The 26504-nt window shown below is 42.5% G+C and overlaps 1 protein-coding gene across 7 annotated transcripts in view; it reads left to right on the top strand.

Annotated features, from left to right (window-relative positions):
- LOC134337222 (nuclear factor 1) overlaps positions 1 to 26504 on the top strand; it is a 501291-nt gene that overhangs the window by 1965 nt on the left and 472822 nt on the right. For 2 of the 7 annotated variants that reach the window (XR_010015952.1, XM_063032053.1), the window contains exon 1: positions 105 to 810. The exons of 1 other annotated variant lie outside the window; for it this stretch is intronic. Coding sequence is in view for 4 of the 6 variants with exons in the window: in XM_063032053.1 (XP_062888123.1) it covers positions 781 to 810 (30 nt within the window). In the remaining 2 variants the exon portion in view is untranslated. Of the gene's footprint in view, positions 1 to 104; positions 811 to 26504 lie in introns of those variants that run through there. 4 more of the 7 variants (XR_010015951.1, XM_063032050.1, XM_063032054.1 and 1 more) reach the window with 3 other exon arrangements.

The raw sequence follows: 26504 nt of genomic DNA, 5'->3' as shown, positions 1-26504 counted from the left end.
GCTGGCAGACACCCATTCACTTGGACTTTTTACAGTTTCCGCACTCTAACCAGAGTCGTTATTCATTTCGCTCGTTCCGTTTCAAAAATATTTGAACTTTATGCTCTGGAGTTAGGAGAGGGAGATGCGTCCGCGGATTTCTCCGCATTGCCAGCGCAGGGCAATATTTCACTAGGAACGCCGCAAAATGCACCTCGTCCACCACCCCCACCCTCAAGCACCCCTCCCTCCTGAAGGAATGTTCGTTGTATAATTTTGCCCACGGATTTTTTTGTTTTTTTTTTATTTTTGCACGCACCGCTCGAGAGTGAAGGATTCGCAGTGTGGAGTCGCCCTGTGCAGTGTCTGTCAGGCTGAGGGAGGGGGAAGGAAAGTCTTCCCCCTTTAAATCGCGGCTCTTAAAGCGGCGCGAACTTTCCGCCGAGCCCAGTGGCGCTGGGTGGCCGAGAGCGGACAGCCGGTTCCCGTGCGGAGAGACACTGACAGACAGACAGACAGAGAGGGGTTGGGTTTGGCCGAGTTCTCCGCGGGGATGCGGCGTAGCGGCGGCGACGGGGCGGACAGTTGCCCCGGCTCACCGTTTTGACACATGAAGCTGCCCTGCGAAGCCGCTTGCTCCGGTCAGTGTCCCTCGGGCCCGCGGCCGGACTCGCCCCCGTGTACGGAGCTGGGATCCCGTCACTGAGGCGAGATGTCACCGTGACCCCCCCTCTCTCCATCCCGCCCTTCCACCGTAACTTTTGGTTTTTGGATGATCGCAGACTTGGATTCCAGGCCGTCATGATGTTCTCTCCGCTCTGCCTGACCCAGGTAACCCGGCCGCTGGCTTCGCTATTGATACTGATCGCTCCCACCCCTCTCCATCTCTCTTTCCCAACCCATCCCAATCCCATCCCAACTCCAACCCAACCCAACGCCGTCTTCATTGCGGTGTCTCATCCCCGGAACGCGGTAACTGTTGAAAATGGCGGGAGAGAGTCAGCTGCGTGTCCATCATCCAGCTCCTACCCCAATATCCCAACCTCCCTCCTCCCAACCCCAAACCCCTTTCCTCCTCCCAACCCCAATATCCCATCCTCCTTCCTCCCAACCCCAGTATCCCACCCTTCCTCCCCTCACCCCAATACCCCTTTCCTCCTCCCAACCCCAATATCCCACCCTTGCAACCCCAATACCCCTTCCCAACCCCAATATCCCACCCTCCTCCCAACCCCAATACCCCACCCTCCTCCCAACCCCAATACCCCTTTCCTCTTCCCAACCCCAATACTCCTACCACCTCCCAACCCCAATTCCACCCTGTCCTCCCAACCCCAATACTCCACCCCCCCTCCTCCCAATCCCAATATTCCACCTGCCCTCCTCCTCACCCTAATATCCCATCCTCCCTCCCTCCCACTCCAGTACCTCACCGATCTCCTCTTACCCCAATATCCTTCTCCCTCCTCCCATCCCAATACCCCATCCTCTCCTCACCCCAATATCCCACCCACCCTCCTCTCAGCCAATATGCCTTCCTCCCTCCCTCCTCATTCCTCAATACCCATCCCCCTCACACCCAATATACCTCCCTCCCTCCTCCCAACCCCAATGATAATCCTCCTTCCTCCCCTTTCTGTTGCCCCTTAACATTCAGCCTTTCCCCTTCTCCACATCTTCCCCATCTACCTTCCCCTCTTCTCCTTGTTCCCATCATCACTTCACCTCCTGCCTCATCTCTCATTCCTTATCCCACTAATGCCCCCTTTCTGCATCTCTCCCCCTTTCTCTGCCTCATGCCTCTTCTCTACTCTCTCTGTCTCCCGCCATGAACGTGTTCGCCCTCCAGGCCTCTCCCATCCCCCACCACTTACTCTTCCATCATCTTCCTTTACCCCTCCTCCCCTGTCCCCTCTATCCCTTCATGTGCCCACAATATCCCCCTCCCTCTCCCTACTCTTCCATTCTCTCTTCTAATGGTCCTTAAGCTTCTCTCTTCCCCTCTCTCTCCTCCTTCCATTCCTCCTCCCTCTCTTACACCCTCTTCCTCCCTCCCCACCCTCCCCCTCTCTTCCCCACTCCCCCCTTGACACCATCCTTTCTTTTACATTCTCTTTTCTCTCTCTCCTATTTCTCTCTCAAAACTTTTCCTCCACCCCTGACCAGCAGCGATTACAAAGAGAGTAGTAAGCCCACCTTGGTGATTTTTTTTTCAAAAAACTTCTTCCCCGTCCTTCCCGCCTCTCCACGTTTGGCTCCTTCATGCTTTGTAGAACTCTTCCAGCTGTTATTGTGAAATTTTAAAAAATTGTTTCTTCAGCCATTTGAAACTGGAACAGTTTTCATGTTGTGGGCAATGTTTCTTTTTAACCCTTAGTAATTTCTCCTGTGTTATTTATTGGAAGAAATACATGTATTTGTTTATTTCTTGAGCTTTTAAAGAAATGAATACCCCAAATTGTAATACAAATATTCTAAATAGTGGTAAAGTGAGAGGACTTGGAGCAGGGTTTGCTTGTTGGATAAAGCAATGCAGAACTTTTCAGCAGATTTGGGATCACAACTACTGAACACCTTTTGTGTCCTCTTGAAAATTCTGCCAGTTAAAAGATGTTTATTGCCAGGAGAATTCATTTGCTGTCATTTGAAACTCATCACTTAATCATATGTATTTTTCCAATGTAGTTATATATTTAATATTTTTGTCATGCTTCAGTAATTCTGATGTAATTTGCTCAGAACTTTTTAGTTTCTCCAGAAGTTTATACTTCTAATATGGTTCTATATTTAAGTTTTATACCTGGTTAGGAAGGTTCTGTGGTTGCAAACTACAGTTTATTAACAGAGACTAGTTATCTGACCTATAATCTGGTAAGGTAATTTTGATTATTCTTTCCAGAAATGTCATGCAGCATATTTTTGAAGGTCTTTTTGGTAAAAATAATGCAATGAGAAACTTTGCAAATTCGGTCGCCACTTTCCTTAGTTAAGCTGACTTGCACTTCGGCTGCATGGAAGCTGAATCATAGATTCCTAAAGCGAAAATTCAGTAGCAGCTGGAATATCAAATGCAGAATAAAAGGTGGTGATATGCTATCGGTGTACATTTATAATTTGTCTGCAAGTGTTTATAAAGATTGAGAATATGAACTCTATTTTGAAGAGGGAGAGCGGCTTGCAGTAATCTGAAAGCAGTTCAAGTGTAGCTAATCAGGCCAGACAGTCTATATCGGATAACAAAGCTGCATTATTGTCCAATTAATTATTTAAATAGTTTCATGGTCTAGATGCATTATAAACATTTTTTTAATAATAACAGACAAAAGGGAACTTCCTAGGTCTGACAAGCAAACACTTCATATACATTTTAAGAAAAAATGAAAGTGAAAGGGAATTAATGTATTCATTACAATCCAAAACCTGAAGGCTTATTTGCTAGTATATTTTATTTTTTTTTCCATTGTCCCTGGTTTTGTTCCTTGTGTTTTCTTTATCACTTCACATTTTAATTGTTGCCTTCTAAAAGTCTTGCTCCTTTTGACTTCCCTTGCCTTTTATTTCACTGTTTTCTTCTTTGTTTTCTCATTCATTCTTTCACTTGTTCTTCTCTGCTATAACACAATGTTTTAAAATTCCTGCTAGTTTCCAACCCTCAGCAAGGTAAAAATACAAATATTGGTAATTGCAATGTTCAACTTTCAGGAGAAAATCTGTTCTGGTAAATCAGTTAAGTTCGAGAAATTGACTAAAATAAAATAGGTAATTATATTAATCTAATCATCATATCAGAGTACGTTCATTAGAGAAACTCTTTGCATTACATCTGTACTATTACTTGGAGTCAGAATGAAAAAAAGGGAAACGGTGTGAAACAGTGAAGTTAAATCCCGTGGCTTGTGGGAGACTGTACTCTATAATTTCTAATGGCTTGCAGTGGGTGTTAGCGTGAAATGTACTATTCACTTGTGACCTCAGTTTCAAACCTATGCCAGTTTATGAGGAAAGAATTAAAATGTGATTCTAGTGTGTATTGATGTTTTCTTTCTGAATAATCAGTCAGGCCTTGTCCGAAGCTGAGCAAGTACAAGGCTTTGAATGTTACCTTGTTACTTTTTATAATCACAAAGAAGCAAAGAATGGGAACGTTGTCTGGCTACAGTTGTCTGTCAGATTTGTACAGTAGAATGGCAGTGAAGTATGAGGTGACATTCAATTGCAATACTGTAATAGGAGATTGGAATCAGAATCAGATTTACTATCATTGGCATATGTCATGAAATTTGTTGTTTTGCAGCTGCAGGACCGTACAATCCGCAGTCTGTAAATTACAAAACGACATCTAATATATACACACACACACACACACACACACACACACACACACACACACACACACATATATATATATATATATATATATATATATACACACACACACACATATACATATACATACACACACACACACACACACACACATATATATATATATATACACACACACACTATACATGCACACATATTTTTATAGATATATTTAAATAAGTAGTACAAAAAGAAAGCCAAAAAATATAGAGATAGAGTGCATTAATTCATTGTCTGTTCAGAAACCTGATGGCGGTGTGGAAGAAGCTGTTCCTAAAATGTTGAAAGTGTGTCTTCAGGCTCCTATAGCTCCTTGCTGATGGTAGCAATGAGAAGAGGGCATGTCTTGGATGGTGGGGGTCTTTAATAATAGATGCCACCTTTTTGTGGCATCGCCTTTTGAAGATGTCCTCAATGCTGGGTGGGCCAGTGCCCATATGGTGTCTTATTGGAGATATTAGTTACTGTGTGAATTCCTTTCAAAGAGCAACAAATTTATTTCACAATTTTTAAAATAATGGAATGAGTTCAAGGTAAGCTGAGGTACACATAATTAAAACAATATATGTTGCTTGTAGATATGAAGTGGTGGTGTGGGTAATCACTGTGAAATGAATATGGGCTAATTTTCACACAGCAATGGTGCTATAGACCTGAAGTGCACAGCATATATGAGTGAGGGGGTCTGGAGGGGGAGAGGAGGAAGAAGGTCACAGAATCAGTGTGCATTTAACCGTTCGGATTTATTTTCCATTCTATAGTTATTGACGGGGCAGCTTCCAGGAGTATGGAAAATTTGAATCCACTGCTTTATCAAAAGATACACTGTTAGGGTATGCCAGCGGCTCTCAAGTCCGAGCAGTAAGGTCACTCTGAGTGGGACAAAGGCAGTCATCTCTAAGATGACAGCTTTTGTTTACTTGAGGCAAAATTAGTTTTCTCACTTGCATGTACTTGCAATGTATAGAGGTTTCCATTCACTAAAGGCTCCAGACATTTAATTGAGTATTGGACATGCCAGATTCAGAGTCAGAATCAGGTTTATTATCACTGAAATAGGTCGTGAAATCTGTTGTTTTGTGGCAGCAGAACAGTGCAGACACAAAATATACTATAAATTATAATAAGAAATATAAAATATTTCAGAATTACTATATATACATATGTATGAATTATATATATATATACTGAAATATTTGTCTCTATATAATCAAACATACATTTAAAAAAATATACAAAATATAAAAATAAAAATATATAATTTTTATATTTAAAGAGAACAAAAATTGTGAGGTTCCAAAAACATTGAGGGTCAGTGTACAGGCTTCTGTACCTCCTTTCTGATGGTAGTAATGAGAGGACGGCATGTCCTGGGTGATGGGGGTCCTTAATGATGGATGCCACCTTTTTGAGGTATCACCTTTTGAAGCTGTCATCGATGCTGGGGAGGCTAGTGCCCGTGATGTAGCTGGCTGTGTTTACAACTTTCTGCAGCTGTGTCGGATCACAGTTTCCAGAAATCAACTTGCCAGATGTAGTTCCAGTCAGTATAGCTGTTAGTGGATCCGGGCCCACAACACAAGCCTGCCACTGGGCCTGTACCGTTGCTCCACTGTGAAAAAACCTTGTCACAAACACAAGAGATTCTGCAGATGCTAAATCCAAAGCAACACACACAAAATGCGGGAGGATCTCAGCAGGTCAGGCAGCATCTATGAAATGAGTAAACAGTCGACGTTTTGATCTGAGACCTTTCATCAGGACTGGAAAGGAAGGGGAAAGAAGCCAGAATAAGAAGTTGGGGGAAGATGCCAGATCGGAATAATATTTCTTTGTGGTAAATTGCTGAAAACACAAAGCAGTTTGCATTTTTATAATGTTTTGACAGAGGGGGTTTGGTCTGGATCTTTGGGCACAGGTTCAGGAACAGGTTCAGGCATAGTGTTGAGGTAGACTGGAGTTTTAATTCGCACCATTATATCTAACCTGCTGATGCTCAATGCTGAGATCAAATAAAAGAGAATTCTAGTTCCTCTGCAAATTCTCATTGAAATTAAAGAAAAATGATACTTGGTTAATTGCATATTGCATTAGAAAGGCCTTCACAATTAATGGTATGTTATGTATTAATAGTCTCACAGATTAAAATTGCTTATCATTGACTGATCTAATGTTCACTGACTGAAATGCCCTTTCAGCTGCTGTTTGCAGTCTGTTGACTGTGTGAGTATCAGGGAGAATTCCACACCTCTACTGCACACAGTTTCAGCTGACAGAGGGTTGTAAACTCAGTCAGATCTATCATGGGCACAAGTCTCCTACCATCGAGGACATCTTCAGTAACCGATGCCTCAAAAAGGCAGCATCCATTATTAAGGACATGCCCTCCTCTCATTACTACCATCAAGGAGGAGGTACAAGAGCCTGAAGACAAACACTCAATGTTTTAGGAACAGTTTCTGCCCCCCCACCCCGCCATCAGGTTTCTGAATGGTCCAAGAACCCTGGATACTACCTCAGTATTTTGCCCACTTTTTGAACTATATTTGATTTTTTAATATTTTGTTTTGTAACTTGATGTATTTTTATGTCACAAAACCACAGTTTTCACGATAAATATGAGTAATAACAGACTTGATACTGATTCAGAATATTTGGAGGATTTGGGTTGTTTTCTCTGGAATGGCAAAGGCTGAGGGGAGATCTGACTGAAATTTGTACGATTATGAGAGGAGTAGATAGAACAGACAGACAGTATCTATTTTTCCCCCAGAGTTGAAATGTCTAATACCAAAGGGCATGTATTCAAGGTGAGGGGGTAATTTCATGGGAGGTGTGAGGAGCCAGTTTTTACACAGTGGGTGGTGAGTGTATGGAATGCCCTGCCTGTGGTGGTGGTGGAGGCAGAAACAGCAGAGACTTTTAAGAGATGTTTAGATAGGCACATGAATGTGAGGTAAATGGAAGGATATAGACACTGCATAGGCAGAAGTGATTAGTTTAGTTGGCTGTTTGGTTACTAATTTAATTGGTGTGGCACAATGTTGTAGGGCGAATATTGTTTCCTGTGCTCTACTGATCTGTGTTTTAGGACAGCTTTCATTTGACTATGTGGATGCCTTATTGGGCCCAAGGTGTGCCATGTGTCCTCGTTCAGATTGCATTAGAAATGGGTGGCAGCACATTAATTGGAATGGGTTCAGTGTTGCTTTAGCGTGGGAGTCTGGGCTTCAACCATTCTGGGCCTACGCTTCTGGTTCCCTCATTTCTGCCCTCTTCGCCTAGATTTGCTTGCAGGCTGCCCAGCAGTAAAGACATTTTTGAGCTCCATGTCCGATGAGCCCACAGTCTACTGCTTCCATTTAAAGTGCATTTGATGCCAAATTTAACACAAACCCTGAGCCATTTACTTTCTCCCTTCTCTTAATTTTCTGAGCCATTTTCATCTTGACTTTAGTTTTACATTTATCCATCTAAATTTATTTGTGTATTGTTGCTAACCCGTAGAGAACATATGGAGAGCGCTATGGTATCAAGTGGTTAGATTGATGCTATTACAGCTCGGGGCATTCTAGAGTTCAAAGTTTAATTCTGGTGCCAACTATAAGCAGTCTATACACCTACCCCATGGAATGTTTGGGTTTTTTCTGGGTGCTCTGGTTTCCTCCCACAGTCCAAAGGTGTACCGGTTAGTAGGTTAGTTAATTGGTCATTGTAAATTGTCAATTGTCCTGTGATTAGGCTAGGGTTAAATGGGTGGGTATCTGGCAGTGTGGCTCGCTGGGCTGGAAGGGCCTGTTCTACACTGTATCTCTAAATAAATTTAGAACATAGAACGTATAGAACATGGAACAGTACAGCACAGCACTGGACCTTTGGCCCATGATGTTGTGCTGACCTTTTAACCTACTCAAATTTAATCTTTTATTATTTTTTCCTTCAACAACCTTCTGACCTCCACTGTAGAGCTGACAGTCATTTTAATAGACAGAAAACTATCATTGAATATCAGTATTTCAAATGTGTGAGGGAGATCTCATTGAAACCTAGAAGCATGGACGGGGGAAATATGGAGAGGATGTTTTTATTAGCAGCAGAGTCGAGGATCTGAGGGTACAGCCTCAGATTAGGGAAACAGCCCCGTAGAACAGATGAGGAAGAATTTCTTCAGCCAGAGGGTGGAGAATCTGCGAAATTCATTGCCACAGGTGGCTGTTTAGGCCACATCACTGGGTATATTTGGGGCATGATTGGTTTTTGATCGGACAAAAGGCTAACGTTTACAGAGAGAAGGCGGGTGAATAGGGATGGAAAACTCAGCCAGGATTAAATGTCGGAGTTGACTCGATGGGAGGAATGGTCTAATTCTGTTGCTATTTCTTATAGATTTTTTGGGTTTATTATTGTAAATGAAGCCGACAGTGGTTGATGGCAAAATCTGAGAGAGCAGCTGCTGAGGTTATGGTTGGATGTCAGAGAGAGACGGATGCTGAGATTAGAGTTGGGTGTCAGAGAGAGGAACTGCTGATGTTATAGTTGGGTGTCAGAGAGTTCGGGCTTTTGAGGTTAGAGTTGGATGTCGGAGAGAGAGGGCTGCTGGGATTATAGTTGGGTGTCAGAGAGAGTGGGATGCTGAGGTTAGAGTTGGGTGTCAGGGAGAGTGGGATGCTGAGGTTAGAGTTGGGTGTCAGGGAGAGTGGGATGCTGAGACTAGAGTTGGGTGTCAGGGAGAGTGGGATGCTGAGGTTAGAGTTGGGTGTCAGGGAGAGTGGGATGTTGACATTAGAGTTGGGTGTCAGGGAGAGTGGGATGCTGAGGTTAGAGTTGGGTGTCAGGGAGAGTGGGATGTTGACATTAGAGTTGGGTGTCAGAGAGAGTGGGATGCTGAGGTTAGAGTTGGGTGTCAGGGAGAGTGGGATGTTGACATTAGAGTTGGGTGTCAGGGAGAGTGGGATGCTGAGGTTAGAGTTGGGTGTCAGGGAGAATGGGATGCTGAGGTTAGAGTTGGGTGTCAGGGAGAGTGGGATGCTGAGGTTATAGTTGGGTGTCAGGGAGAGTGGGATGCTGAGGTTAGAGTTGGGTGTCAGGGAGAGTGGGATGCTGAGGTTATAGTTGGGTGTCAGGGAGAGTGGGATGCTGAGACTAGAGTTGGGTGTCAGGGAGAGTGGGATGCTGAGGTTAGAGTTGGGTGTCAGGGAGAGTGGGATGCTGAGGTTAGAGTTGGGTGTCAGGGAGAGTGGGATGCTGAGGTTAGAGTTGGGTGTCAGGGAGAGTGGGATGCTGAGGTTAGAGTTGGGTGTCAGGGAGAGTGTGATGCTGAGGTTATAGTTGGGTGTCAGGGAGAGTGGGATGCTGAGGTTAGAGTTGGGTGTCAGGGAGAGTGGGATGCTGAGGTTATAGTTGGGTGTCAGGGAGAGTGGGATGCTGAGACTAGAGTTGGGTGTCAGGGAGAGTGGGATGCTGAGGTTATAGTTGGGTGTCAGAGAGAGTGGGATGCTGAGGTTAGAATTGGATGTCAGGGAGAGTGGGATGCTGAGGTTAGAGTTGGGTGTCAGGGAGAGTGGGATGCTGAGGTTAGAGTTGGGTGTCAGGGAGAGTGGGATGCTGAGGTTATAGTTGGGTGTCAGGGAGAGTGGGATGCTGAGGTTAGAGTTTGGTGTCAGGGAGAGTGGGATGTTGACATTAGAGTTGGGTGTCAGGGAGAGTGTGATGCTGAGGTTAGAGTTGGGTGTCAGGCAGAGTGGGATGCTGAGGTTAGAGTTGGGTGTCAGGGAGAGTGGGATGTTGACATTAGAGTTGGGTGTCAGAGAGAGTGGGATGCTGAGGTTAGAGTTGGGTGTCAGGGAGAGTGGGATGTTGACATTAGAGTTGGGTGTCAGAGAGAGTGGGATGCTGAGGTTAGAGTTGGGTGTCAGGGAGAGTGGGATGCTGAGGTTAGAGTTGGGTGTCAGGGAGAGTGGGATGTTGAGGTTATAGTTGGGTGTCAGGGAGAGTGTGATGCTGAGGTTATAGTTGGGTGTCAGGGAGAGTGGGATGCTGAGGTTAGAGTTGGGTGTCAGAGAGAGTGGGATGCTGAGGTTAGAGTTGGGTGTCAGGGAGAGTGGGATGTTGACATTAGAGTTGGGTGTCAGAGAGAGTGGGATGTTGAGGTTATAGTTGGGTGTCAGGGAGAGTGGGATGTTGAGGTTATAGTTGGGTGTCAGGGAGAGTGTGATGCTGAGGTTAGAGTTGGGTGTCAAAGATACAACTTCTGTCTCAGAGGGCACATGACCAGGGTTTAGTTCTGACTTGGGCACCTTCTCTATGGAGTTTACACTTTCTGCTTGTGTTGTGTGCCTACTGTCTGTTTTCTGCCAAACATATATGGATAGATTAATTTGCTTCAGTAAATTACCCCTTAGTAAAGGTTAATAGCATAAAGACAGAATCAGAATCTGGTTTATATGTCATAAAATCTGCTGTTTTGTATAAGTGGTGCAGTACAAACTGAACAAATAAGCAGATGGGTCTTGTCAGCCATGGTTGGCAGCTTAGCTAGGAGAAGGAAAACTCTGATCTCAGACCTCCTCCACCTTGTGGCTATACAGTACCCACTCATGGGGAAGGCTGCAGGAGTAAAACCCAAGGAAACATCCAGAGCTGGGATGCCTAAGGCAGTCCTACGTTGAGTTTAACGCTGACTGGCAACTCCTGTGACGCCGTTGTTGCTAAACTGTATTGGCCACTGCAGTTCCTTTGGATTCAACAGCCTTGTAGAGAGGTGGTGCCTGTTGTATGGACTTGTTCTCCATATAGTACTGCACTATCTGTAGTCAGCCCAACCACTGGAAGGCCACCACCGTAAATTCTTTCGTTTGTTATTTGCCATGTGGCATGACATGGGTGATCATGATCTTTTCATGACCATGATTGTTCTTGGCAAATTTTAATTGGTTCGACACAACATTGTAGGCCAAAGCCTGTCCCTGTGCTGTATAGTTCCATGTTTTAGAACAGCTTTCATTTGACTATGTGGTTGCTTCATTCAGCAAAAAAAAGTGGTTTGCCACTGCCTTCTTCTGGACAGTGTCTTTACAAGATGGGTGTCCCCAGCCATTATCAATACTCTTCTGAGATTGTCTGCCTGGTGTCAGTGGTCGCATAACCTGGACCTGTGAGACTGGAACTGGCACCTCCATAGTACAATATATAAAATTACTATAAATTACAATAAGAATATGTTTTTGAAAAGTGCAAAAATAGAGCAAAATCGTAAGGTAGTGATCATAGGTCCATGAATCATTCAGCAATCCGATGATGGAGGAAAAGAAGCTATTTCTAAATGTTGAGTGTGTGTCTTCAGGCTCCTGTGCATCCTGTCTGATGGCAGCACTGAGAAGAGGCCATGTTCTAGATGGTGAGAGTACTTAATGATGGATTAAAGGTTTGAGGGATTGCCTTTTGAAGATGTGCTTTAGTGGTGGAGTGGCTAGTCCTGATGATGGAGCTGCCTGAGTTTACAATGCTCTGGAGTTTTTTTCTGACCCAGTGCGTTGGTAATGCAACTGCATAGTGATGCCGCCAGCCAGAATGCTCTGTAGGGTACATCAAAGGGGACTTGTGAGAGGAAATAATTTGCAGGGGTACAGGAAATGTAAAAATGCGATTGCTCACCAACCCCTTGCATGGATCTAATGTGCTAACCTCCTTTTGTGTCATTATGACACAACAGCACTGAAACAGGCCATTCGGCCCATCTAGTCCACCCTGAGCTGTTTTTCTGACTAATCCTTTCGACCTGCATCTGGCCCATAGCCCTCAATACCCCTCCCATCCATGTACATATCAAAATTTTTCTTAAATGTTGAAATCGACCCACATCCACCACTTTTGCTGGCAGCTCGTTCTACACACTCACCACACTCTGAGTCAGGGGTTCCCAAATTTTTTTACGGCATGGACTCCCAACATTGACCAAGGGGTCTGTGGACTGCAGGTTGGGAACCCCTGCTCTAAGTCAAGAAGTTCACCCTCATGTCCCCCTTAAACATTTCACCTTTCACTCTTAACCTATGACCTCTAGTTCTAGTCTCACCATCTCAGTGAAAATGATACAAGTATAAGGAAAGAAATGTGAGCTTAAACCTTTTTTATGATTCACTTTCTTCTTTGTAAACAAAGTTAATTTGATTTGATTGGAGAGAATAAAAGAATGAAATGTTTAAAATTCTGAAGTATTTTAAAGACTTCAGAAGAGCATAGACCCACTGGAGAAATGGACAGATATATGGCAATGAAATCTTAACACAGGTGTAAAGTGATTCGTTTCGATCGGAAAAATCGCAAGAGGCAAAATAAAACTAAATGGAACAGTTTTGAAAGGACTGGGAGATTGGGAAACCCAGGCTGGTTATCCCTGCATCATTGATGGCAATTTGTTGAAAAGAGATTTTAACAAGAGGGGTTCACGGATCCTTTGGTTAATGGTTGGCCTCCATGGCGTTAAAAAAAGTTTAGGATCCCTTATTTTAACAACAGGGGTCCCTACCTTTATTAGCAGTATAGAGTGCTGGTAAAATTGGGACTTTTAAGCGATGTTTAGATATGTGAGAGAAATGGAAAGATATGGACATTGTGAAGGCAGAAGTGATTAGTTTAAAACACAAAAGATTCTGCAGATGCTAGAAATCCAGAGCAACACACACAAAAGGCTGGGGGAACTCAGCAGATCAAGCAGCATGCATGGAAATTAATAAACAGTTGATGTTTTGGGCCAAGACTCTTCTTCAGTTTAGTTGGCCATTTGGTAACTAATTTAATTGGGTTCGTACAGCATTGTAGGCCGAAGGGCCTGTTCCCATGCTGTGAGGTTCTTTGTTCTATGTTGAATTGTGTTAACCACAGAAATAATGGAGAGATTTTTCTTTCATGTAATGGATTGGTTTGGTCAGAAAAATGTTGCCTGAGGCTGTGGGACAATGGGACTGGATAGTACTTTTTGAAACGGAAGAAGGTAAATGCTTAAGAGAGCATTGATTTTTTTTTGTTTCAGAATAATAATTAGCAGACTTGATCAGCAAACTCTGCTAACGAGCTGCCACAAGCTTGGTGGAGTGAGTGTGCTGTGTTATTCCATGCAAGCAGTTAACTTTTGGATTATAATTTTAAGATGAAAACGGCTTACATTCAACATCAGGGTGCTATTTCTGCTGTGAAATTTGTCTCATGTAGCAGTGGAAAGGTTTGAAGCTCTGCTTTCTCTGTCTGCACCCCCTGGCGTTTCTGCTGAATTTGGCAGAGCCCGTTCTTAGTGGGTTGCTTTTGGGAAATTTATCAAGATTTGCAGTACTCAATCTGTGTTAACTTTTCAGACTCTGTCAGGCCAAATCAATGATTCTTTAAACCCGCAGATGAGGGGTACCTTGTTCTCGGAATCAGAATTAGATTTCTTATCACTGGCATATGTTACAAAATTTTGTTGTTTTGCGGCAGCAGTACATCACAGTAAAAAACTATAAAACACAATAAGAAATATATTACAAAAAAATAAATTAAATAAGTAGTGCAAAAATGAGCAAAAAGAAAAGAAAAAAAAGTGAGGTAGTGTTCATTGTCCATTCAGAAATCTGATGACAGGGGAAGAAGCTGTCCCTCCTCGATGGTAGCAATGAGAAGAGGGCATGTCCTGGCTGATGGGGGCCCTTCGTAATGGATGCCACCTTTTTGAAGCATCGCTTTTTGAAGATATTCTTGATGCTGGGGAGGCTAGTGCCTTTGGTGGAACTGGGTGAGTTTACAACTTTCTACAGCTTTTTCTGATCCTGTGCCATGGCCCCTCCACGTCACACGGTGATGCCACCAGTTAGAAGGCTCCCCACGGTACATCTGTAGAAATTTCTGAGAGAGTGAGAGGGAGAGAGCTAATGAAGTTAAGTTTCAGTAAGTATGGAGAAAGGGAACAACTTTTTTCCTTATCATGAATCAGTGTAATGGACTACCAGCAAACGTGGTTAGAGGATTTGGAATTGTAATTGGGTGTTCTTTATTACTGCATGGGCTGTGATTATTAGAAACTCTAATGCACAGGAGCCTTGGGTCCTACACCACCAGGTTCAAGAACAGTTATTACCCTCCAACTATCAGCCTCCTGAACCAGAGCCTGATAAACTAGAGTGGCTAACATCACTCTCCTCAACTCAGAACTGACTCGACAGCCTATGGTCTCACTGTCAAGAGCTCCACAACTCAGTATTATTTAGTTACATTTTTTTATATACACGATTTGTTTCCTTTTGCACATTGGGTATTTGTTAACTATAAAAACTGCCGTTTTTTCATAAATTCTGTTGTATTTCTTTATTTTCCTTTAAATGCCTGCAAGTAAAGGAAGCACCCATTACTGTTACATATCACTAAATAAAATAAATCTCAAGGTAATATATACATATTTTGATAATAAATTTACATTACTTTGAACTTTGGACACGCAGAGGGAACACAGCAGTTTAACAGTAAAGTGAAAATGGATAAATATTGTGCGGCTTTTCTTGGCTTTCCTACAACACTGTCTTTTATGTGGTTCCCCCCTTTTTATAACCATTGAGTAGGACTATGTTTTGTGAGACTGCACCAGATCTCTTAAAGGCACAAAATACAGTGGATCCTGCTTAAATGGGCCATCTGTTAATCAGAGTGGCAACTTATTTTGAACAACTCTTAAAGAACAAAAAATCTAATCAATAAAATTGCCAGGATTCCCTTTGTTTATTTGGGACACCAAGACGCCTAATTGGGACGCGGTTTTGTGGCCATTAGACATTACACTGTACTTAGAGGGAACAGTTTTTAAATGGCATAGGTGGCATGAACTTCTGTTCCAAATCCAATGATTTTTGTCACTGATAGTTGATGAGAAATGAGCAGTAGGATAATTCAGAACCATTTTGCACACTGCAGTTTCAAGCATTCAGACTTGGAGATGCCAGAAATGGCCGGGAGTGAAAATGAGACAATTTCACTACTTCAACAAGTTGGGAACTACAAAGAATTTAAAGGCATTGACAATCATCTTGAAAGTTACAATGAAAATGAAGAATTCGAGGATGCAATGAAAATTGTTGAAAGCATTGTATGAAGGTCTGCACGAGTTGTCTGCACTGATTTTGCTCATTGTGTACACTGGATGAATTCCTCTGTCGATAACTATTAGGAACCAACACACAGTTTTATAGTATTGTAGTACTATTGGTAGTGTTCTTTGTATTTCATTTAAATACACAGTTTGCCTTTCTTATACTTTCTTAATTATTTCCATGAAATGCCAGCTGATTGGGGCAGCTGCTTAACTGGGCCAAAATGTACTTGTCCCAATGTGTCCCATTTAACTGGAATTCACTCTTTTTTGAGAACATAAAGAAACTGGTTTAGGTACCTTTGCCTTCTACCATAAGATATAGGAGCAGAATTAGGCCATTTGGTCCATCGAGTCTGTTCTGCCATTTCTTCATAGCTGATCCACTTTTCCTGTCAGCCCCAATCTCCTGCCTTGCCCCTTTTCTGGTGGGAGAAAGAATAATCATCTCACAGAAAATCAAATGTTATACAATCTTGAGGGGCTGAAAAGTTCAAAGTAAATTTATTATCAAAGTACATATATGTAATCATGTACTACCCCGAGAACCATTTCTTGCAGGCATTTACAGTAGAATAAAGAAACACAATAAGATCAATGAAAGATGCAAAAAGACTGACTACCAACCAAGATACAAAAGCAGATAAACTGTGCAAATTAAAAAATCAAATAATACTAAATAAATAATACTGAGAACATGAATTGTAGAGTCCTTGAAAGTGAGTTCATAGGTTGTGGAGTCAGTTCAGGGATGAGATGAGTGAAGTTATCTGCTCTGTTTCAGGAGCCTGATAGATGAGGGGTCATAATTGTTCCTAAACGCAGTTGTGCGGGTGTTAAGGCTCTTGTTCCTGCCGCATGATGGTAGCAGCGAGAAGAATGCATGGTCTGGATAGTGGGAATCCTTGATGGTTGATGCAGTGTTCCATTACATGTGCTCAATGGTCTGTGATAGATTGAGGTGAATCCACCACTTTTTGTGGGATTTTCTGCTCTTAAGTATTGGTGCTGTCTTTTCTAGTTTCTGCATGTAGAATTTCTTCTGACTAATTGGCCCTCTTTTGGTTGTAAAGAACAAACTTGAAATTAATTTAGACAGTTTTATCCCAAATACTGACTACCTGTAAGCCAGCACTTATTGGGACAGACCTTCAGAGAAGCTGGTGAGTGCTAATGCTGGAAATAGGTAGCAAATTATGAGCAAACATACAGTCGCTGGAGAATAAGTTTGAGGACCTAAGGGGAAGATTGCTATATCTGAGGGAAATAAGGAATTGCTGCATTCTGTGTTTCATGGAGACATGGCTCACTCCAGACATGCTGGATAGATCAGTAAGACCCGAAGGCTTCTTGATACACCAGATGGACTGGACTTGCGATTTGGAGAAGACAAAAGATGGGGTGGGGTGTGGTCTGTGTTTCATGATAAGCTGTTTGTGGTGCTTGTATACGGCAGTCTTGTCGCACTCTTGTTCCCCAAACAAGAAGCAGCCTACCACACCACCTTTCAAATAATTGTTGGGGACTTCAGTTAGGCTTGTTTGATGAAAACACTTCTCAGTCATCAGCTACATATCACCTGCACCACCAGGGATCCTAACACACCAGACTGCTGTTACATTATGATTAATAATGCCTACTATTTTATGCTTAGACTGCATTTCAGGAAATCTGACCATATGGCTGTCCTCCTACCTGCATAAAATCTAAGGCTAAAGAGCAAGGCCCAGAGGTAAGGACAGCAAAGAAGTGGTCACGAGAAGCTGAGGAGCCTCTATGAATTGCTTCAAGTTGGTGGACAGGGCAGTGTTCAGCGATTGATCAAGGGATCTGAATGAATACACTATGGTTGTCACAGACTGTATTAAAACAGTTGGATATTAGTGGGTTCCCAAAAAAAATATTCATCTTCCCCAACTAGAAGCCTTGGATGAACCATGAGATCCACCATCTGCTGAGAGCCAGATCAGTGGCATTCAAGTCTGATGACCAAGAAAGTCTCAATTGGTCCAAGTACGATCTCTGGGAAGCTATCTTAAGGGAGAAGTGGTAATTTTGGACTAAACTTGAATCAACGAAGGATGCTTGATATTTGCGGCAGGGCTTGAATACTATCACCTCTTATGAAGTTAAATCAAGTGACATGGGTGACAGCAGGGCCCACAATGTTGGATTTCCAACATTTGCATATTTTCTTGTGTTTTCAGTGTCTTCTAGCCTCTGACATTCAAAACATAGAGGAGTTATAATGAACTCCCACAGCCATCGATGATCCTGTGGTTTCAGTCTGTCAGGCTGATGTACTAGAAACTTTGTACCGAGTGACTGAAGTGTGCTGGTAAATGTCTGCAAGAAAATGAATCTCAAAGTAGTATATGGTGACATTTACATACCTTGTGAAGAAATTTACCTTGATTTTGACTTTCACCATATGGGATGCCACCATATGGGTTCCACGTGTGTGTATCATAGAAGTGTGAAATATTCTTAGTTTGGAAGAGGGAAAACTCGAAACGGCATTTATCTGTCCATAATGGCAGGGATTCTGTTTTTCCTTCCAAAAACCAACGTTTCCCCCACCCTGAAACCTCAGCTGTGGATATGGCAGTGGTGCTGGTTGCCCATCATATCCAACAATGACAGGAAACCTGTGTGGGAGAATTTTTAAAGTGGAAAAGCTGTTGCACTGGGGCAGTTCCACTCTCTTGTCCTTGGAAGTCTGGGTCCAGTGGTACAAGTAGTCCTCACAACTGGGGTCTTTTTTGGTTGCAGTGGATGACCATGACTTCATCTGTGCATTCCCATACTCTTCGCTTGCCACAAAACATCGCAGAACTGCCTTCCTGGCTGTTGGATCTCATAGTTGATCTCATCCACCTAGTCCACAAGAGCTGGCTTTATGTTCTAGGACAGGCATGTCCCTTTTTCACCAGGATATGATGCTGCCAACTTCTCTCACCTGGATTAGCCCGCCTGTTGAAGCGGTGTACTGGGGTGTACCTGCTGTCACATGCAAACTGCTACTGGAGCTGCAGGTGAGGGCTGAGTGTCTGGTAGGGTCCAGAGGTAAGTGAGCTGCCCTGGAATGGACACAACAAGCACCTTCAGCAGAGTTGCTACGCTCCCCTGGACACCCCTAACATGACTGTGTTAGTAAATGAGTTTTAACTTATTACCCTGGGGCTTAGGTGATGATTCCATTTTGAGAAGTTGCGGTGTTTTTCTCTAGATCGTATAAGGTTGTTGATGTTAATATTCTGCTTACTAGCCAATTGCCGGGAACTCTAAATATACAATGGACAAATCAATACAAAAATCAATGCAAACCTCCTTTGGAGTCAGCATATTAAATGATATGCAATGTTTTGATGTAAATATATAATAGCAAATAAGTCCTTTTGGTACCAAACAGACCAGTATTGTATTTCAGAACTTTAGATTATTTATTTGGAAAGCAGAAACTTTTGAGACAGTCAGCATCAGCAAGACCAATGAGTTGATTGTGGACTTAAGGAAGGGAAAGTCAAAGAAACAAACAACAGTCTCATCAAGGGATCAGCGGTAGAAAGGGTAAGCTGCTTCAAATTCCTGGTTGTCAATATCTTCTAAAGATCTATCCTGGGCCCTACATATTGATGCAATTATGAAGAAGGAACTCTAGAGGCTGTATTTCTTTGGGAGCTTGAGGATATTTGGTGTGTTACCAAAGACTCCAGCAAATTTCTACTGGTGTACTGTGGAGAGCATTCCAACTGGTTGCATCACCATCTGATACGGAGACTCCAATGCACGGATTCGCATGGGCTGTAGAATGTTTTAAACTCAGCCAACTCCATAATGGTCACTCGCCTCCCCACCATCGAGGACATCTTCAAAAGGCAATGCTTCAGGAAGATGGCATCCATAATTTAGGGCCTTCACCACCCAGGACATGCCCACTTCTAATTGCTACCATCAGGAAGGAGGCACACGAGCCTAAAGACACACACTCAATGTTTTAGGAACAACTTCTTCCCCTCTGCCATCAGTTTTCTGAACAGACAATGAACTCATGAACACTGTCACTGTTTTGCTCTCTTTTGAAACTAATATTTTAATACTTCTTATTGTTACTTATGTAATCTTATATGTATTGCACTGTTTTGTTTATGTCATGGTTTGCGACGTGCTGGGGGCAGCCTGCAGGTGCAACCAGTCTTCAGGTGCACGCCACCATAGCATGCCCACAACTCTCTACCCTAACCTTACTTTGAAAGGTGGGAGGAGAGCGGAGCACCTGCAGGAAACCCACATGGTCAAAGGGATAATAATGTCAGGATGCATGAAGATGTGATTGTACAAGGTTGTGGATTACAGGAGCTACAGACTATGCATTACCTGCTTCCAGAGGGAAGGAATCAAGCTAGTAAAGAGATTGGAACTAAGTCTTTGATAACTATGCCACATGAGTCTTCAAGAAGATGAGCAGGATAGTGTGGCGTTATTTTATGATTCGATATATTATTCCAGGTGGTTAATCATTAGATGTATTAATGAGGCATCATTTGTGGGGCCACAGCTCAGAAGAGCAGTGAGATCTCACTGAAGACCGTCAAGTGTCCTCACCTGCTGCATCACTGTCTGGTACAGGAATTGCGAGGCATTTGGCTGCAACACCCTACAAAGGATTGCAAGGACTGCTGGGGGGATCTCAGGGCTTCTCTTCCATGCATCCGAGATAGTTATCAGCAGCATTGCACACACAAGGACCTTAACATTGTCAGTGATTCCTCCTGTCCATCCAACAATCTGCTTGACTTCCTGCCAACAGGTAGGAGGTACCATAGGATTAAGACAAGGACTTTTAGGATGAGAAACAGCTCCTTCCCCCAGGCCGTGAGACTACTGAACTCCCTGCCACCAGCCAGGTCTCATCGGGAATGAAGCACCAGAAGTGTTATACTGTTTATTTTTTACTTTTTAACTTGTCTCACAAATACACTTTATTATTTGTTAAACATAAAAGATTCTACTGATGCTGGAAATAGGGAGCAACATATACAAAATGCTGGAGACCTCAGCAGGTCAGGCGGCGTCTATAGAGATGAATAAACAGTCGACATCTCAGGCTGACACCCTTCATCAAGACTGGAAATGAAGGGGGAAAATGCCAGAATAAAAAAATGGGTGTGAGGAAGGAGGGCAAGCTAGAAGGTGATAGATGAAGCCAGGTAAAAGGGAAAGGTAAAAGACTAGAGAAGAAGGAATTTGATCGTGGAGGCAAATGGCCAGGGGATAAAGGGAAGGAGGAGGGGCGCCAGGGGGAGGTGATCGGCAGGTGAGGAGAGGAGGGAAGAGGCCAGAGTAAGGAGCAGAAGAGGAGGGAAGGGAAAGGAGAAAAATTACTGGAAGGAGAAATCGATATTCATGCCATCAGGTTGGCATGAACCAGGTTATTTATGGTAATATTTATGTGTTTATATGGTAACACTCCTTCGTGTGGTAATATTACTTTATCTGTTGTGTGTGAATAATATTTACTGTGTCGTTCACCTTGGTCTGGAGGAAATTGTTTATTGTCATTCAACCATATACATGCATCATATTAATTATTATATGCCATGTTGTATAATGTACGTGATCATGGTCTTTTCATGACCATGACTATTCTCGGCAAATAGTCGTTTGCCGTTGCCTTCTTCTAGTCAGTGTCTTTGCAAGACGGGTGACCCTAGCCATTATCAATGCTCTTTGGAGGTTGTCTGGCTGGCGTGAGTGGTCACATAACCAAGACTGATGGTCTGCACCAGCTGCTCAGACGACCATCAACCACCTACTCCCATGACTTCACGTGACCCTGATCGGGGCACTAAACAGGTGCTACACCTTGTCCAAGGGTGACCTGCAGGCTAGCGGAGGGAAGGAGTGCCTTACACTTCTTTGGTAGAGACACATCTTTACCCTGCCACCCATAATATACATGCGTACGGCTGGATGAAAGTAAACTGAGCTTGAACTTGATCTGAAAGTGAGACATCTACGGAGCAATATACTGTCTGGTTTATAATCATATTACTGAATTCACTTGCTTTTGACATGAAGCTCAGGAAAATCAACAGATCATTTTTGCAAATGGTTTAGTTAGAGGTTTTTCAGTACTGTGTTCTTGTGAGCACAGTTGGAGAAAGTTAGTTGCTGTCAAGTATTTAAAAAAAAAACACAGCCATCAAGTTGTTAATCTATTTTCTGCTCTCTGGCCAAATTTACTTTCAATAGGAATAACACATGGTGTGAGGGATGAAAGCAGTGTATGGCGACTTTCTGTCCAGTGTGATGGGTGCAAATCCACACTCAGTGGCCGCTTTACTAGGTACACCTGCTCGTTAATGCAAATATCTAATCAGCCAATCATGTGGCAGCAACTCAATGCATAAAATCATGCAACATGGTCAAGAGCTTCAGTTGTTGCTCAGACCAAGGATCAGAATGGGGAAGAAATGTGATCTAAGTGACTTTGACCATGGAATGATTGTTGGTGCCAGATGGGGTAGTTTGAGTATCTCAGAAACTACTGATCTCCTGGGATTTTCAGGCACAACAGTCTCTAGAGTTTATAGAGAACGGTATGAAAAATAAAAAGAAACATTTAGTGAGCAGCAGTTCTGTGGGCAAAAATGTCTCATTAATGAGAGGTGCTGTTGCTGAGTTCCTCCAGCATTTTGTGTGTACTGCTTGGATTTTCAGCATCTGCAGATTTATTCGTCTTTGTTAATGAGAAGTCAGAGGAGAATGGCCAGACTGGTTCAAGCTGACAGGAAGGTGACAATAACTCAAATAAGCACGTGTTGCAACAGTGGTGTGCAGAAGAGCATCTCCAGATGCACATGTCAGATCTTCCAGTGGAGCTGCTACAGCAGCAGAAGATCATGAGCAGACACTCAATGGCACTTGATTAGATACAGGAGGAACCTGGTTGTCACTGAGTGTATAAACTAATAATAAGCGTGCAACATGCACCACCTCCGATTTAAATAAATTGTCTTATTTGTTGGTTCATAAGTTACTGGTCTCTGCAGCAATAGAAATATCAGTAATATGAAAATGGCTGGAACTTAACAAGTGTTATTTCTTCTGCAACTTCTTTTTGGTGTTTTAATGAAAGCCATGTATAAATCCAGTGCATCAGAGAAAACTAAATATTTAATTTGTCGATGTTCTAATGGGAGTCTGTGCAGACTTCTGAGCAGTTGGGCAATTTTACACCATTAAGTATTATTTTCCCTTTATTACTTCACTTCCTGAATGTCAAGTATGAAAATGAATGAGAATATACTACATACTTACCTCAAAAACTGTACAAATCCTTTTACAAATATGCATTCTGGTGGGATTTTTCTCTCAAATTTACTTCCGGGGAGGTTAGATTTGTCACACTAGTCATGTTCTGATCTTGTTCATAGCATTTTATACTTTTTTAAAAAAAACTTTGGGCCTCCTTTAGTAGATCCACATCCCCAAGTCTATGACTGTATTTCCTGAGAAAAATATTTCCTCTTACTCAGTCTTGATCCTGAATTCCTGTGAATTTTAGGAGTCCAAACCAAAAACATTTGCTGGACAATTTCTGAAGGGTGTACAAACGAGCAATGGTAATGCCAGCAGAATTCACTGTGTCCTTTAGATCTACTGAAATATGCCCAAACGTTTCACAGAGAAGCCAAGAGGTGATTCAAGGCTTTGTTGAAGAAATGGTTTGATTATATTTTCTTTCTTGGGCTGTCATGGAGAGAGATGGTAAGAGAGAATGGGAAAGAAGAGGGGGAGAGAGGTGGGGGAAAGGGAGGGAGAGAGGGTGGTGGGGTAGAGAGTGAGATGGGAGGGAGGGTGGGAGAGAGGGAGAGGGGAAAGAGAAAAAAGGAGAGAGACCAGGGGGAACAAGAGAGAGAAGGGTGAAAGAAGAGGGGAAGGTGGAGAGAGGGAAGCGGGAGATATAGGGGGAGGGGGAAGAGAAGGAGGTGAAGGAGAGAAGGGAGGAAGAAAGATAAAAGGAGCGAGGGGAGGGCAAGAGAGAGATGGAGTAGAGAGTGACAGTGAGGGAGAGGAGGAAACAGTAAAGGGAAAGAGAGAGGGAATGTGGGAAAGAGGGAGAGGGGAGAAGGGAGAGAGATAGGGAGGCGAAGAGAAAGGGTAGAGGGAGATGGAAGCGAGAGAGAGAGAGAGGGGTAGAGTGTGAGAGGAATGAGAGAGGCAAGCAAGGAGGAATGGGAGAGAAAGAGGTGGGGAGGGGAGGGGAACGGGCCTGAGAGTGTGGGAGAGATAGAGAAGGACGATTGTTTTCTTGTATTCTGTGTTGTCCTGCTGAACATTGTTGCTGTGCTACATTGGCGCCGGAATGTGTGGCGCCTCTTGTAGCCGCCCCCATCACAACCTGGGGAGTATTAGTTGTTGGTTGTTCATGCAAGCAGCACATTTCACTGGGCGTTTTGATGTACACGTGATAGATGATCTTTAACCTTGAATCCCAAATCTTGACATTTAACTTTTATTGATTTATAACCTTATGGCCAAGAGAGGAAATGAGGGGTTAAAAGGATTGAATCCAGCTTGCTACTGGAGTGGTATCTATCCTAATTGTTATTAGTTAAAGCCAAGGGCAAGGCTTGTGCTGTTTGCTACATATAGAAAATGATTAATATATCCATTATATGCTGATTTACTATTAATATTGAACATGGAAGAACTCCCTGCAGCACATTTCCTTCCTTCCCTCTTGGAAATGCAAGTTTGATCATGCGAGTCTGTCATCTCAAACTTAAAGTTTAAGCCTGAACTCCAGTCTTGTACTTTTATGAACATCTCAATACATTAATAACTCTCCAAATGCCACCTTGTCAGTTCAGGTAATTGATAATTTTTATAATTGAGAGACACAGCGCAGTAAAAAGGCCCTTCAGGCCCAAAGAGCCCACATGGCCCAATCACACCAAATAATCCACCAATCGGTAGGGCTATGGACTGTGGGAGGAAACCAGAGTATCCGGAGGAAACCCACACACTCACGAGGAGAATGTACAGACTCATTACAGACAATAGTGGGAATTGAACCCCAGTCATTGATACTTTAGTGTTGTGCTAACCACTATGCTACCTACCATTTCACATAAACAGGTTGACGTGTGTACATGCAATGACTTAATTTACACTTTAAAGCATCTAATCCTTAGGATTCCTTAACATGCTTCTTAACAACAGATTATGGAAAAATATTACAGTCATCTTTGTGACATTGACAGAAGTGGCAGCTGGATCCCAGCCGCAGTGGGTGATTAAATGATCAATATTTTGATGGCACTGGTGAGGGACAGTTATTGGTCTGTACACAAGGGACCTCTCTGTTCTTCAAATAGTGTCACCTGCAGCTGAGAAATCAGAATTAGAATCAAGTTTATTATCACTGACATATGTTGTGAAATTTGTTCTTTTGTGGCAGCAGTACAGTCCAAGACATTATATATATATATTTTATGGTATTTGGTATATTTGTGCACAGTTTTTAAGTAGCGTCACTTGCATGTTTGTGTTCAAAATGCAGTGACTTCTGTCACTGATAGTTTATGAGAAATTAGCTGTAAGACTATTCAGAACTGTTTGCTCGCTGCGGTTTCAAGCATTCAGACTTGGAGATGCCAGAAATGGCCAGGAGTGAAAATCAAACAGTTATCACTGCTTCAGCAAGTTAGGAACTATGAAGAACTTGAAGGTATCGACAATCATCTTGAAAGTCACAATGAAAATGAAGATTTGGAGAATGCAATTGTGGAAATTATTGTATGAAAGCAGTCCATTATCTTCCTAGGTGTCTGCTTTGATTTTGTTCATTTATGGTGATCACAGCAGCGTACACTGAATGAAATCCTCCGACAATAACTATTAGGAACTAATACCCATTTTTATAGTACATAGTAGTTTTAGCAGTATTGTCATTTATTCTGTATTTCATTTAAATACATGATTGTTACTCAGTGAAATGATAGTTTTAAACTTTTTATGTTATATGTTGTATTATACCCATATGTCTTTTTGTAGCTTTTAACTATTTCCATAAACTTTTGGGTAATTGGGGCAGCCGCATAGTTATACATATAGAATATAGTGCAAAACATACTGTATATTTGTATGTGTGTGGTATATCGTATGTATATATATCCAGTTTTCCATTCATTTGTCAACTGGATGAAAGGAAAAAGGAAGGTTATGGGTTGGATACAAGGGAAAGGGGTAAACTAATAATAGAGTAGATTAAAAGGTCAGTATGTTGTTGTGGGCTGAATGGCCTGTACTGTACTGTAGTGTTCTACGTTCTGTGTTCTATATGTTAGACAATGATACCAGGTAATTTGGTGAATAAGGACAGGACATGACAGATTTTATCCTTACCTTCATAATTTATCGCATGTTAGGTGTGTTTTACACCCTGGTTCGGAGAAACGTCTTGTTTCTTTATACTTTGTAGATTATATGGTTATATACATTAAATATATGTATATAGTTAAATGTCAATAAACTTGAATTGACTTGGAACTCATTTGGGACATTTCCTTGGGAGTCATAAACAAAAGCATTATCTTCAAGTTCAAGTTCATCTTTATTGTCATCTAACTGTACATGTATATAACCAAACGAAAAAACATTCCTCCGGACCACAGTGCACGCACAACACACATATATCGCACACAGCACATTAAATAAAATAAATAAGTTAATAAAATATAATTCAAAATGCATGTAGTGCACAACACAGGTAAACGGTAAACAGCTCACTGTCCTAGTGACGAGACCTTGTTTGTGGCAGTGTATTCATTAGTCTCACAGCCTGAGGGAAGAAGCTGTTACCCAGTTTGGCAGTCCTAGTCCCAATGCTCCTGTTCCTTCTTCCTGAAGGTAGTGGATCAAAGAGATTGGGGATGGGTGGTAGGGATCCTCAACAATATTCAGGGCCCTTCATCTGCAAAGCTGCCAGTAAGTGTCACAAATAAGGGGAAGGAGACCCTGGTGAAACTCCCAGCAGTTT

Source organism: Mobula hypostoma, chromosome 24 (assembly GCF_963921235.1).
Source record: "Mobula hypostoma chromosome 24, sMobHyp1.1, whole genome shotgun sequence".
Taxonomy (NCBI): Eukaryota; Metazoa; Chordata; class Chondrichthyes; order Myliobatiformes; family Myliobatidae; genus Mobula; species Mobula hypostoma.
Note: the sequence above shows the minus strand (reverse complement) of the source record. Positions and strands in the feature narration are given on the sequence as shown.